Here is a 14713-nt window from a genome sequence, read left to right on the forward strand (position 1 = left end):
CACTTAGGATCAATACTGTATCAACGCCATGATAATTCTGCTCAGGTGTGATATATCAGGTGATTTTGGACAGATGAGTGATGGAGATAAATGGAGAGTCTGTCTCTGAGTAGCTCAGAGTCTGTAGTAACTCCACCTTTCCTCTCATGTCCCTTCACACTCTCCATAGTTCTGCAGTGTGAGGAATGAACAGGGGTTTACAGGCTCTGTCTTAAATGCCTCCATTCACCCTCTATAGGGGACTACCTAGGTTATTAAAAACCTCTAATATTGCACCATGTGTCCAACAGGGGGCGGTATAGCATATGGCTCTCTCTCTCTCTCTCTCTCTCTCTGTGGAAGATATATTTCATTACTGCAGTAGTGCATTACTTGTAATCCTGAAATGTGGTTTCTGTTACAAAGTTTCAGTTTAGTGAAGAAACTTCCTCAAAATAAATTACACTGTGATAAATTATATTATTACCTCAATATAGATAGACAGACAGACATCTGTTGGACAGTAGACAGCAGGATAGACAGACAGAAATGTATTAGCAGAGATTGGTACATGAGTGGCCTCTAGTGGTCGAGTTTCTTCACTTGCTTCCTCCTCAGTTGTCTTTTAGTACAGTGGGCAGACTTTTGGGGGCCTAAAATGTGTTTGACTGGTTCAGGATTTTTTTTTTTTTTTAACGACTTAAATGCCATTTCCTGCATTTTAGAGTGAGACACGGTTCCCTTGTCAGCATCTCTATCCCTGCGCAGCTCACTGGGCTCCCCAGAAACACTATGAATGTTCAGAATTTACATAACCAATCTTAGCTAAGCACATATAGCTCTAAAAAATAAAAGTAAAAAATAAGAGACCACCATGATGAGTTTCTTTGATTTTACTAAATTGAAAACCTCTGGAATATATTCAATAGGATGATGGATGATCACAAGCCATTAAACCTTGAATTGTTGCTTGAATGTTTGCACCAGGAGTGGCATAAAGTTATCCAAAAGCAGTGTGTAAGACTAGTGGAGGAGACCAGGGTTATTCCACCAAATATTGATTTTTAAAACGTTGTGAATATGAACTTGTTTTTTTCTTTGCATTATTTGAGTTTTTTTTTGTTATTTCAGCCATTTCTGGAGAAATGTTGTCCGTAGTTTATAGAATAAAACAACATTTATTTTACTCAAAAATGTACTTATAAATAGTAAAATCAGAGAAACTTATTCTGAAGTACAGATAACTGTGTGAAAATGTAAGAGTAGAACTAAACAGTCACCTAAAAAATAATTACTTCAGTATATTATATATAACCAAAACTCCTATGCAACAAAAAGTATTCGTTATTTGTTACTTGTCATCTTTGCTTTTGACTGAAAGGCAACTGAGCCAATCAGCTGGCACCAATTAAAAAGATATCTCAACAAAAATGAGTGAATAAAAATGTATGAGCAAAAATCAAAATCCTCTCAAACTTTATTTAAATAACAGGGAAATTCCACAGGGCTGCATAATATTTTATGTTAAATATTCATTTCAAGATGGGAGCATAGGCTAAAAGCGCTGTAAAAATGCTAGGTGTAATCGGAGGTGGGCTATTCAACATAAATTTATAGTCTATATCATGGTTTACTAGATCCCAAGTCAATTTCACCCCAGATTTCTTCTTTAAGGCCTGTGTTGTGATGCCTATAAAAAAACATATCCATCAAACTCCAGCTTTAATGACTTCATTTACTTTTGTTGAAGCGTCTTGTTTTTTGAAGTAAGCTTTCATCTGCATCAAAGTTAAGGTTAGTAACAACAGATTGCAACAACAGGTTCAAAAATGGACTCTGTATAACATCTTGTAATGTTAACATACTTGAAGAGTTTGGGTCATATTACCTGCAGCCCAGGTAAGCTGCATTTCTTGGCCACTAAAATATAGAAGCCTGTTTTACACATAAGAACAATTTGTATTGTATACAGCCAAGAAATGCAGCTGTCATCCGTTCCATGCAACTACACATACAATAAATAAAGTCAGTCCCTGTGCTTCTGTGTTAGAGATCCCAGTATGCTTTAAAGAAGAACTCCGGTTTAAATGGAGTTTTGGTGTAGTCAAACATGATAAAAAGTACTTAGTTTTGATGAATAGCACACCTGTGTTCTCCCAGAGCGTTCCGAGATCCAGAAATTTTAACAAATTGTCCAAACACCATTCAGACTGGTGACACGGGGCATAATTTGCCCTGATAAACTGCTTTTTTCACCATTATCCAGCCTCACAGTAGCTCCACACCTCCTTGCTTGAATCCGGAGAGCCATGACATTTAAAACGAGGCATTAATAGCTTAAAAAGTGCACAAGAAGCTTATTAAAAAAACACTGTTTACATCCTATAATGCTAGCTACAGCTCAGAGCGCCGCCATTGATCCTGCCGCTGGCTGCTACGCTATGTGGACTCTATATAGACTTCGCATAGCGTGGTTTTTAATAAGCTTTTTGTGCATTTTTTAAGTTATTAATACCTTGTTTTAAATGTCAGGGCTCTCCAGATTCTAGCAAGGAGGTGTGGAGATACTTTGAGCTGGATAACGGTGGAAAAAACATTTTATCGGGGCAAATTATGCCCCGTGTTACCCAGTCTAAAGAACGGAGATGTGCTATGTAAGTAATTTTTATCATGTTTTACTTTAGCAAAAGTCCATTTTACACCATTGTCCCCCTTAAGGGCAAGAAGGATGATTCTAAGTGGAACTGTTTCCAAGAACAGTGTTTAACGGCTAGTGTGAATGCTTGATGATAAACCAGATAATTTCCAGATGCATAAAAACAGTCCTGAAAGTGAGCATCATACTTCTTCCCAACCCTTTCCTTTAAAGTATTTAACTTCATATAGTTCTATTAGTGCTTGTTCTTTCCTGCTGCCACAGATGTAGTAGTCTGAAATTTATCATAAGGTTAGATGCTTACTAATCCTGGCTTTTTGTGACTCCGGCAAAATAACTATTAAAAACGTTGAAGTTTAAACAAAAACAGTCACAATTTTCCTCAGCCAGAATTTCTTCTCTGTGATCTGCAGTCCTAAAAACAGTCATTCCTTAGATCAGTGGTTCCCAACCTTTTTCTTCAGGGACCCATATTTTTACCATTGTAAGCTTTGGTGACCCAACATACCCCCCCCCAATAATTGGGTTGGGGTGGGGGGCTGGGGTTAGAAATGACAAATAAAAACTGACATTTACTATAGATGAATAAAATAAACACGTAAAAAAGGAAAAATTGATACATAAAACATAAGGAATTTTTATCTTATGAAGAAAAAAATAATTAGATCAATAAAATAATACAACTATTTAAAATGAATAAAAAATAATTTATATATAAAAAAAAAAAAAAAAAAAGAATAATATCAGTTTCAGTTTCAAATCAGCAAAACAGCTCACCAAAACCTCAACCTGTCCAAATATTGGACAATAATTGATTAACTTTACAGGCCCTCACTCATTTTCATTTATTAACTAAACTGAGTTTTATATTCTTATATTATTATATTCAGCCTCGCGCTGAATTCAGCTCCGCGCTGCCGGAGAGAGCGCCCGCGCGCGCGCCAGAGAGAGAGAGACAGAGAGAGCGCAGCGCAGCGCGGCGAATTTTGCTTACCCTAGACTATATATAGTATTAAAATTAAACCCCTTAAAATCAAGAGGGCTTCGCGACCCATCGTGGATCTTTGGCGACCCATAGGTTGGGTCGCGACCCATAGGTTGGGAACCACTGCCTTAGATCATATATAACTTCAGATGTTATGTGTGTATATTTGTGTTTTTTCAGTGTGAGGGTTCAGGGCAGGTTCAGCATGTTTCTCTGCTCCAGCTCTCTCTGTGTTCTCAGGTGAACCTCTCTGATAGCTGTGATAATGGTGTGTAATATTGGCTCCGCCTCCTCCTGTGTCCGAACACATACGATGGGCAGCAGCGCCGCCCTGCTGGGCATCGCCCTGAATGCCAGCTGTGCCGCCTGCTGCAGGAGCCAGGGGTGGTATGGAGCCAAAGCCTGGGCGTAGGCCTCGGCACACAGCGTCCCCAGGCTGCGCTCCTCCTCACGGTCCTCTCCTCCCCGCAGCTTCTCCAGCAGCAGCTGCAGCCACAGCAGCGACCGATGGAGGCGGAGCAAAGTCCGACTGCCAGAATCTGTACGCCTGTCAAAATTGACCATGCCCCTCTGCAGCTCCGCCTCCAGCATGGAGCGCACTGAGTAGTAGGCATGATGCTGGAGATGAGCTGTGGAGAGGAGGTCAAATTTAGCTGATTCCTCCTCAGAGAGACGGCGAATCAGAACAATCTTCTCCTGAACTTTCCCCGTAAAGAACCCGACCAGAGAACCCAGAGCCTCCATGAACCTGAAACACAGAGAGTCTGCATCAGATCTATACCATCATACCACTACAAAACTACACAACTAAAACTGCACAACAACAGGGAACCCAGAGCCCCCATGAATCTGAAACACAGAGAAAGAGCATCGGCATCAGATCTATACCATCATACCACTACAAAACTACAACTACACAACTAAAACTACACAACAACAGAGAACCCAGAGCCCCCATGAACCTGAAACACAGAGAAAGAGCATCGGCATCAGATCTATACAATCATACCTCTACACAACTACAACTACACAACTAAAACTACACAACTACACAGAACCCAGAGCTTCCATGAACCTGAAACACAGAGAGAGAGCATCGGCATCAGATCTGTACAATCATACCACTACACAACTACAACTACACAACAACAGAGAACACAGCGCCTCTATGAACCTGAAATACAGAGATATAGAGTCAGCATTAGAGAATTGGCATCATTTCTATACAATCATACCACTACACAAGTAAAACTACACATCTACAACTACACAACAACAGAGAACAGAGATAGAGCCAGCATCAGATCTATACAATCATACCACTACAAAACTTCAACTACACAACTTAAACTACACAACAACAGAGAACACAGAGCCTCCATGAACCTGAAACACAGAGATATAGAGTCAGCATTAGCTCTACACAATCATATCACTACACAACTACAACTACACAACTACAGCTACACAACTAAAACTACACAAAACCCAGAGCCTCCATGAACCTGAAACACAGAGATAGAGAATTGGCATCAGCTCTATACAATCATACCACTACACAACTAAAACTACACAACAACAGAGAACTCAGAGCCCCCATGAACCTGAAACACATAGAGAGAGTCAGCATCAGCTCTCTACAATCACACCACTACACAACTACAACTACACAACAACAGAGAACCCAGAGCCTCAATGAACCTGAAACACAGAGATAGAGAGATAGAGAGAGAGAGAGAGAGAGAGTCAGCATCAGCTCTATACAATCATACCACTACAAAACTACAACTACACAACAACAGAGAACCCAGAGCCCCCATGAACCTGAAACACAGAGATAGAGAGGGAGAGAGTCAGCATCAGCTCTATACAATCATACCACTACACAACTACAACTACACAACAACAGAGAACCCAGAGCCCCCATGAACCTGAAACACAGAGATAGAGAGGGAGAGAGTCAGCATCAGCTCTATACAATCATACCACTACAAAACTACAACTACACATCTACAACTACACAACTGCAGAGAACCCAGAGCCTCTATGAACCTGAAACACAGATATAGAGCCAGCATCAGCTCTATATAATAATACTACTACACAACTACAACTACACAACTATACTAACACACAACTACAACTATACAACTACACAACACCACTACGCAACTACTACACAACATAGCTACACAACTAAAACTACACAACTAAAACTACATCACCACACTTACACACAACTACAACTGCACAACTGAAACTACACAATAACAACATCGCTACACAACTACAACTACATCACTACGCATCTAACTACAAAGCATCCTGACAGCTAAAACTACACAACTAAAACTACATCACCATACTTACACACAACTACAACTGCACAAGTAAAACTACACAACTACAACTACATCACTACGCATCTATATCTACGAAGCATCGTGACAGCTAAAACTACAAAACTAAAACTACATCATCATACTTACACACAACTAAACTGCACAACTAAAACTACACAACGACAACTACATCACTTTTTTATTAGATAGATTCAGTATGTTAATGAAGAATTAATGTGTGCATACTTAATGAGCTCCTCCCAGCAGAGAAGGTACGGCTCTAATAGCACATCAGAAGCGGAGCCGAGGGAAGAGTTTAAATGAAGCAGGAGGCGGGACACCTGGAAATCCTGCCCAGGACACACCTCTATAACAGCTTCATTATTGCTATTATTATTATCATTAATATTATTGTTGTTTCTGCTGTTGCTGACCACATGACCTGCAGCATCCACCTGAAAAAGAGAAACAAAAAGTATTATAGTTATATAATAATAATTAATTAAACTGTACCAGGTTTTATAGTTAAACTCGTATAGATTCACTCTTATATATTGTTGTAATCTGATGAATAGACAAAATGTGTGTGTGTGTGTGTGTGTTTGTTCTTACTTTTCTAGTTTCTGAGAAAACATTGAGACATGGTATCCATGACAACTCACAGTCCTGAATCATATCCTGAGCTGCAGAGAGAGACAGTTAGGGGGCGCCAAACACCAACAAGCTTCTAGCCTAGCTCTGACTGATAAAAAGTAAGTAAAAAGCACTTTTTAAATGATACTTTTATTTATTAAAGAAAAAAAACTATCCAAACAAATCTAGCCCTGTATAAAATAAAGGGTTTGCCCCCTAAACCTAATAATGTGGTTGTGCCACCCTTGGTGGCAACAACTGTAATCAAGCTTTACTGATAACTGTCAATCTTTATAATTGGAATTTTGGTCCACTCTTCTTTACAGAATTGTTTTAATTCAGACACAGTGGAAAGATCATGCCACAGCATCAAAATCAGACATTGACTAGACCACTCCAAAACCTTCTCCTTCAGGATTGTCTGGTAAACAGCAGAATTCCTGGTTCCATCTATTACAGCCTCAGACCACCACACTACCACCACCATGTTTCACGTTCACCAGTGTTCCATGTTTTATTCATTTGTAAATAATTGCTCTCACTGTGGTCCACTGGAGTCCCAAAGCCTAAGAAATTATTTTGTAACCTTTTCCAATGTGTCGCTTTTTGAGGTCTTTTAGCTGCTTCATGTTGTCAGACAGGTTCTATTTAAGTGATTTCTTGATTCTACAGCAGGAATCAGGCTTGTGATTAGTAGTGGAATTGAACTCAACTTTTCAAAAATTGTGATTAATCACAGTAAATCTATGGGGGGCAAACACTTTTTCACAAAGGGCTAGATTGGTTTGGATAGATGTTTTCCATTAATAAATGAAATAACCATTTGTGCTTTTTATATTTACTCAAGTTATATTTGTCTGACACAATTTTTTTGATAATCAGAAAAATGTAAGTATGACAAAAAGGCAAAAACAAAAGAAATCTGTAAGGGGGCAAATACGTTTTCAGGTCACTGTATCAGTTGTGAGGTGTTATCTTGTGAGTGAGTTTGAACATTGACCAGCATGCTTATGGCAAGGCAAGGTGAATTACTGTATTGTAAGTGAGGCCAAATAATTGGTGTCAGATAGCTGGGACATTCAATTTCCAAACTGTGCAGTGGGTGATAATGATTGTGACTGACAGTGTCTGGCTAGAACTGTGCGTGTGAACAGACAAGCGACTCAGAAATCAGAAATTACATCCACATTCAATACAGGAGACCCTACGCACATTTCCCACAGGCCATTGCAGCATTCCTTAGCTTCTATTTGACATGGCAAATGTTATGTCTGTGTATTACTTTGTATACAATTTAAACAGAACTGAAGAATGACTAAATTAAAGTCTATATTGTCTAAAAAGGAATTAAACCATACAACATACAATTATCTCAAGCAACAACAGAGTGTTTTTTTGTACAGTAAAAAAAGGTGTGTGTGTAAGAGAGGAGTAAAAGTTACTTACGTAGCCACAGTGAGGTCAGGAACAGAAATAGGGTAAACATCACTGCAGAAAACACATACTGACGAACCATCCTCATCCTCACACACACACATACATACACTCTCTCTCACACACACACACACACTACTGACACAGTCACATGCGTGTCTTTCACTCTTTCACTCTCTGACTCTCCCTACTATACTGTTTGAATGTCTGAGATTAAAGTCCACTGTAATCTCGCTGCTCTTTGAGACCCACACACACACACATAAACACAAACAGTGCGAAGGAACCCTTCAAACTGTAGCTACGCTGAGTTGCTAATGATAAGCATTGAGATATAACGTTTAAATAAACCCTCTCTAACCCACCATTGTTCATTTTTACATTTGTTAAAAACAGTGTTCAGCATAATGAACAGAATTCTTCAGGTTTGTTAAAGAAGGTGAAATCTGAGTTTGCTAATAACTTTTGCTAGGGGGAAATGACTTGCTAATCAAATTAGCATTTGTCTGTTTAAAGTCAAATCATATACTTCTCATCTGCTCTGTTCTTGTCAGGTTCAGTCCCTTTCAGAATGAGCCGTTTAAGGGCACCGTCTCTTTTATGCGAATAACCTGTTGCTGGCCACACCCTGCATTTAGATTTAGAGCATTTAGAGCATTTACCGCACATGTTAGCATATGCTTATATTAAGGTAGTTCATGCTTAACTGTGATAAAGGCACAAAACTCAGACCACGGACAGTAGTTACAGAGCCCTCGGTCAGGCGAAGTCTGCTGGCTAATGCTGCCGTGTACAGTATGAGGTTTTCAACAAAAAATACCAAAATGGCAGATCTTTAACTGGTCTAGTGGATAGGGCTCTGGTGGGGGTTGACATTTACATTCACATTTAGAGTATTCAGCAGACACACTTGTAAGTCCAGAATGACTTACAGAATGAAAAGTGCATTGCTGTTTACTTCCAAATATCCAGTTGAGGGTTGGTGCAGGGTTTCCTTATTGTGATGCCACAATATTGGAGTAATCCAAATGGCTAAAACAAACATTTCTGAGTTTTTTTCAGTCTGAGTGTTTATAGGGGCAGTCGAGAGTATAGAGAAAAGCAAAAAGTGAGTTTTGCATAATATGTCCCCTTTAAGTTTACAGTTTTATTAAATGAGTATTCAACCATTAGAGGTGATTTCCTTTTCATTGGATCTAAATTTATAGCATTGGGTTTTAGCTAGCATGTTTCTGAAAATCTTTTAAAATGTGGTAGAACAGGGTTAGGACTTACAGGGAGATGTTGATTTGAACTCAATCCTCTGAGATTTGGTAAGCACCATTAGCTTGTGTATATATTGTGTATTTATTTATGCATCAACACTTTAACACTGATTAGCATGCTAAAAGTGTAACCAAAGTCAATCCATGAACCCAACCTAGCAGTTTACTCTAGCGTAAACACAGATTTTGGTCAACATTCAGAATTAGACTGGCAACAAATGACACAACATGTGTTCTGCCTGTGGTCAAAGGGCATTACTCTCTAAGCCTGACCTTCTTTTATAGCAAAGAGCTGAGATGTTCTGAAACCCTGCAGTGCTAGAGTCACACATTAAACATAACCGAGTGAACCCGCAATATAGGCCAGCAGAACTGTATGGTTAGGTTGCTCCACCCTCTTCTCATCACTCACTGTGACGTGTTTAGGTATTCACCCATAGGAGGAAAGAATAAGTGAGTGTAGTTCTCTGCATTTTATTTAGAGTTTAATAAAACATTAACAGAACAGAAACACACACACACACACACACACATATATAGATATTACAGCACTGAATGAAGAATAAACTACTACACCATACATCAAGCTCTACATCACCCCCAACTCTAACTAACTGCAGTCTTGAGGTAGCAGGAGACAGTTAATCTCTAATTCACAGCTTTTCTCTCTCTCTCTCTTTGACTATCTCTATGTCCCTCTTAATGTGGTTGATGTGGGGTCCCAGTGTCAGAGTTGCCGGAACCCGGAGAACTCGGAGGTTGTGTACGCTGCAGGAAACAAAACAACAAAAAACAGAAGATAAAACACATACACATCACAATATTATTTGCACTATAAGGTATACTATCAATGAACGTCTATTTTGTAGTCTATTTAAATACACTAGTAAGGAACAGGGGTGTCACCATGTTTTCCTTCTAAATCAGCAGGTTTTGCCGCTGGGTCTATAAGATAAGTTAAGTAAACAAAACTGTAATTCTAAAAAAAAAAAAAAAAAAAAAAAAAAAAAAAAAAAAAATTTTTTTAAGTCAAACAAGCACTGGATGTAAATCTACACAGATTTCTCTCCTGAAAACTGTTTGGGTGGGTAACGTGCTTCAATTTATTTACAGTAAGCTTAGACTTGCCGATTTCCACTAAGGCTAGCATTGGTAAGCGCTGCACTGCGGATCCCTGAGTGTTCTGGTATGCCAGGGTGATATTAGAAAGTGGTTTGTTCCATGTAGCTTGTTTTAACACGGCGCAGACTGCAGGCCGATAATACTCCTCTCTGGACGGCAAAAGAGTTAGCACTTAGCGTGGTTAGTGGGTAATGCTAATCCTGCTCAAACAGCAGTGCTAGCCACAGCTACAGGCCAATAATACTCATCTCTTAACATCAAAAGAGGAAGTGATTAGCGAGGTTGGCCTACAGGCTGATCATACTTAAATCTTAATGGCAAATACTAATTCTGATTTAGTCTTAAGTTTTTGTGCTGGAGAACTAAACTGAAACTCCTGTATAACGGCTTTACTGCTCCTTAATAAGTGAATGGTAAAATTCATACTTAAGGCACACCGGATTATTATGCACACTGGCAGTTTTGGGGATTTTAAGTGCGCCTTATAGTGCAAAAAAGAAGGTAGATAAGAAGAAGGTAAGTGGTCCAAAAAACATGTTAATGTTTTATTGAGTAATTCTTTTCTCCTTTTCATCCTTACTAAGGATCATTTTATTGAATATTGAGTACTTTACTTATAAAAAGAAGTAGTCACTTCTTTGCTAGTAATTTTTTTTTTGCTATTACACTAAAAAGACTAGGCTAGTATGTTATACCAATGACTGTACAAAATATTTGTCATGGTCATAATTTCCCATATATTCTATACGAAAGTTCCTTCCATGTTGCCAAATTTGCAAGCAGAGTCTGTGCCAGTGGTAGAGCCAGACATTGTAATAGAGCTTTCTTCCTGAGCAAGTGATCTCAGACTGCCTTTATTGAACAGTGTATAACCAATGCAGATTTTCCACTGCGTACCCACTTTGTCCAGTAAGTGTCCAGTAGCAGCTCCAGTACAACTCCATGCTCCATGCAATGAACAGCGCACGGCTCAATGCATTTACTGGTGCTCTGTTTTAGCCAAGGTTGGCTGTCACAAACTCTTTAAGTTCTTATAATACAATACAGCAGAATAACGCTTTTAATATATATACCGGTATATATATATATATATATATATATATATATATATATATATATATATATATATATATATATATAGATAATATATGCACCAAGCCAGCAAATGATCTAGACCTGTGATTGCTTTATTTTTAAAAGGTGTTTTGTTGCACTGTCAATGTTACATACAGTCATACTGATTAGGAAAGGGAGTAGTGGACAACAACCTCGACAGGAAGCAGTTAAGGGTTAGGTGTATTACTCAAAGACTACTCAGTCATGGATTCTGTGTCTAAATTTTAGTGCTAATATGCTATGCTTAAAGTTTGCTGTATGAATTTAGTGTTACCGGGTTTTTTTGTGTTTCTAAAGTGGATGTACCAGATCAGAGAACTTTTAAATGGGGAATGTGTGTGTGTGTGTGTGTGTGTGTGTTGCATGTCTCTTACAGGCCGTCCTCGTCCGAAGAACACAGTTGTCCGGCCGGTTTGGGGGGATACGTGTTTGAGATTGTGTGGCTGCTTCAGTTCCTTTAATAGATCAGGACTATTCAGGCCCACTGAGAGAGTGAACGAGAGAGAGAGAGAGAGAGAGAGAAAGAAAGAAAGAAAGAAAGAAAGAAAGAAAGAAAGAGAGAGAGAAAGTAAGAGAGAGAGAGAGAGAGAGTGAGAGAGTACATTATATCACAGCAGCCCTGAGTCAGTGAAGTTAATTCTGGAGAAAATAATCAATGCTATCCGGATTTCATTCTTCAGGTCATTTCAGTACAGCAAACTTAAGCAATCAGACTGCTGGTTATCAAGACTCATCCCTGATTTGATAGCTGGAGTAGCAGACGTGATCTTTCAGATAACCTGGCATGGACCTTGTCCCATAGCCCATCCCAGTTCCTGTTCTAAGGATCATGACCATAGTCTCTGACCAAACCCTTAAAACTTCAACCACATCCTCCTCAAGATCAGAATACCTGGACTTGACAGCATGGAACCATTCACACTAAAAACACATGATGCTTCTGTTTTACTCCAGTCCAGTACATGACTGATCACATGACAGATCACAATCACAAGAATATTGATTTCACCTGTTTCACACACTATATATACCCCTTCACTTCACTTACTCCCTGCCGAGTATTTGATTTGTTCCATCCATCATCACTAAGCGTTCCTCTTGCCTGTGTTTTGTTTATTTCTGTGTATGACCTTTTTTGTATTTACGACTCCAATTTTGTCTCACTTTTCCCTGGTATGTTTACCGCTTTGTTTTTTTTTCTGATTTTTCCCCATTTTCTCCCAATTTGGTTATCCAATTGTCCCACCACTTTTGTGCGTCCCCATCGCCGGTGATACCTGCAACTCTTGGAAGATGCGGACGAGCACACGCCTCCTCCGACATGTGTGAAGTCAATCACCCCTTTTTTCGTGCTGCTGCTGATGAATTATTGTCTGAGCAGCTAGCGCGTTCGGAGAAAAGCACAGTGGCTAGGTTCCGATACATCCGCTCACAGACGCCTCGTGCCGCCCGGTGCCACCTTTAAGTGTGATGGGGAGAGAGCGCCATCTACCCACCCAGAGGGAGCAGGGCCAATTTTGCTCCCTCTGAGCGCCGGCAGCTGATGGCAAAGCTGCATGAGCGGAGGTTGGAACCTTCGACCTCCCGCTCATAATGGCAGCGCTTTAGACCACTGGACCACTCGGCGCTACCGCTTTGTTTTTGACTACGATTTTGGATTACTCTTTTTTTTTAAATACCTTTTATGTGTATCAGTCATTGCTCTGAAGGGTTGACGTTACATTTTAGTCCAACTTGGCTCACCCACACTCAGCAAGCAGGTATTAAAAAGGTACCCTGTTCCAGGTACCAGGTGATCACACTCAGTACCTTTCCTCTGCCGAAGCTGACTCTAGAAACCCTACATTCCACACACCATCTTCCACACACCACCTTCCAACCTGATTCATCTAGTGAACCACTAACCCACCGGGTAAAGTCTACTCTACAGCAGAAGGCGTCTCCAGAATCAGAGCAAGAATCACTGGTGATCAAACACACACACACACACACACACACACTTACTTTGCAGGGCGGGGGAGGCTGGAGGTGTAGCTGTGCTGCAGGGGGTTGTGGGAGGAGAACCAGGAGCACAGTCAGTCTGCTGTAGAGGGTCGGGATAACAATAATCAGACATTCAGATTATCACAGAAAAAAAAAATATATATATATATATTCAAAACGCTGAAAGGTTTTAGACATACGTTCTTACCTTCAACTCTTCCATGACAACTTCCCTAGCAACACACACACACAAAACACATTAACAACAGTTAATCAAACAATCACAGCAAAGGGAGAGAGTGAAAGTCATACCTGCTGAACTACTGCAGCTCCAGTGTGTGTGAGTGTGTATGTGTAAATGTATGTGTGTAGATAAATCCTTACTGGCAGCTTTAAAACACAAACAGCTCAAACGCAGTACAGTTTCAGCTTCACGGTGTGCTGCAGGCAGTGCTGGATTAATTATTCACACACTTTATGATTCCAAAGTTCATATACACACACATGCACCCTCACACACACACACACCTATACATATAAGGGATTTAAGGGGGGCAGCAGCAGAACAATCTGCTTAATTTCTAGAAGTAGTGCTCAATAGTGCAGTTGCAGTGTTGTGGTGTTGTGGTTTTGACTGTTGGGACCAGTATGAATTGACAGTTCAGACTGAACTTGATCAGACATCAAAAACATTTTTTGACAGGGCCTAAAGGAGGCCTGGGTGAATAGTAGGATAGAGGAGGAAAGGAGGGGGAGCAGGGAATGAGGTTAGTTTGTTAGAGGTGTTAGGAGGTGTTTGCTTTTGGATTCACTGTAGCTGAGGTGGGGGATGAGGAGCGACCCATGTGTGTTCTGTGTTTTAGACAACTGGAAGCAGACAGTATGAGACCTAACAAACTGCGCAGACACTGGGAGACCTCACATCCAACTCACATAGATAAGCCCATCAGCGTTTTTCAACAAAAACTCACAAAATACCATCAGCAGGAAGGGTGAATGGTGAAAGCTGCTTCAGTGAATAGTTCAACACAAATGGCATCATACAGAGTCGCATACAGAGAAGCCCAGTGAAAAAAAAACACACACAATAGCTGAGCAACTTATTCTCCCCGCTGCTGTTGACATGGTGTCAATTGTGCTGGCTGAGACATAGGCAATATGGGACAGGTGGGGCGCGGAATTTCCCCTTCTTCTGAGG

The 14713-nt window shown here is 40.0% G+C and overlaps 1 protein-coding gene across 1 annotated transcript; it reads right to left on the reverse strand.

Annotated features, from left to right (window-relative positions):
- Positions 1–1700: 1700 nt before the first annotated feature.
- gltpd2a (glycolipid transfer protein domain containing 2a) lies at positions 1701–8227 on the reverse strand. The gene is made up of 5 exons (XM_049462768.1): positions 8042–8227; positions 6575–6645; positions 6209–6417; positions 3748–4368; positions 1701–3066 (listed from the first exon to the last, which is right to left on the reverse strand). Exons 1-4 carry the CDS (start codon positions 8115–8117, stop codon positions 3810–3812), a joined length of 915 nt encoding a protein of 304 aa, XP_049318725.1. The 5' UTR covers positions 8118–8227; the 3' UTR covers positions 1701–3066; positions 3748–3809.
- Between the last annotated feature and the right edge of the window lie 6486 nt (positions 8228–14713).

Source organism: Astyanax mexicanus, chromosome 13, assembly GCF_023375975.1.
Source record: "Astyanax mexicanus isolate ESR-SI-001 chromosome 13, AstMex3_surface, whole genome shotgun sequence".
NCBI lineage: Eukaryota > Metazoa > Chordata > Actinopteri > Characiformes > Acestrorhamphidae > Astyanax > Astyanax mexicanus.

Coding starts and splice junctions, on each gene's coding strand:
- gltpd2a (XM_049462768.1), bottom strand. CDS start 8,117: ATGAGGATGGTTCGTCAGTATGTGTTTTCTGCAGTGATGTTTACCCTA. Junction 6,418..6,574: donor TTTTCTCAGAAACTAGAAAA/GTAAGAACAAAC, acceptor TCTCTTTTTCAG/GTGGATGCTGCAGGTCATGT. Junction 4,369..6,208: donor TGCTGGGAGGAGCTCATTAA/GTATGCACACAT, acceptor TCTGTGTTTCAG/GTTCATGGAGGCTCTGGGTT.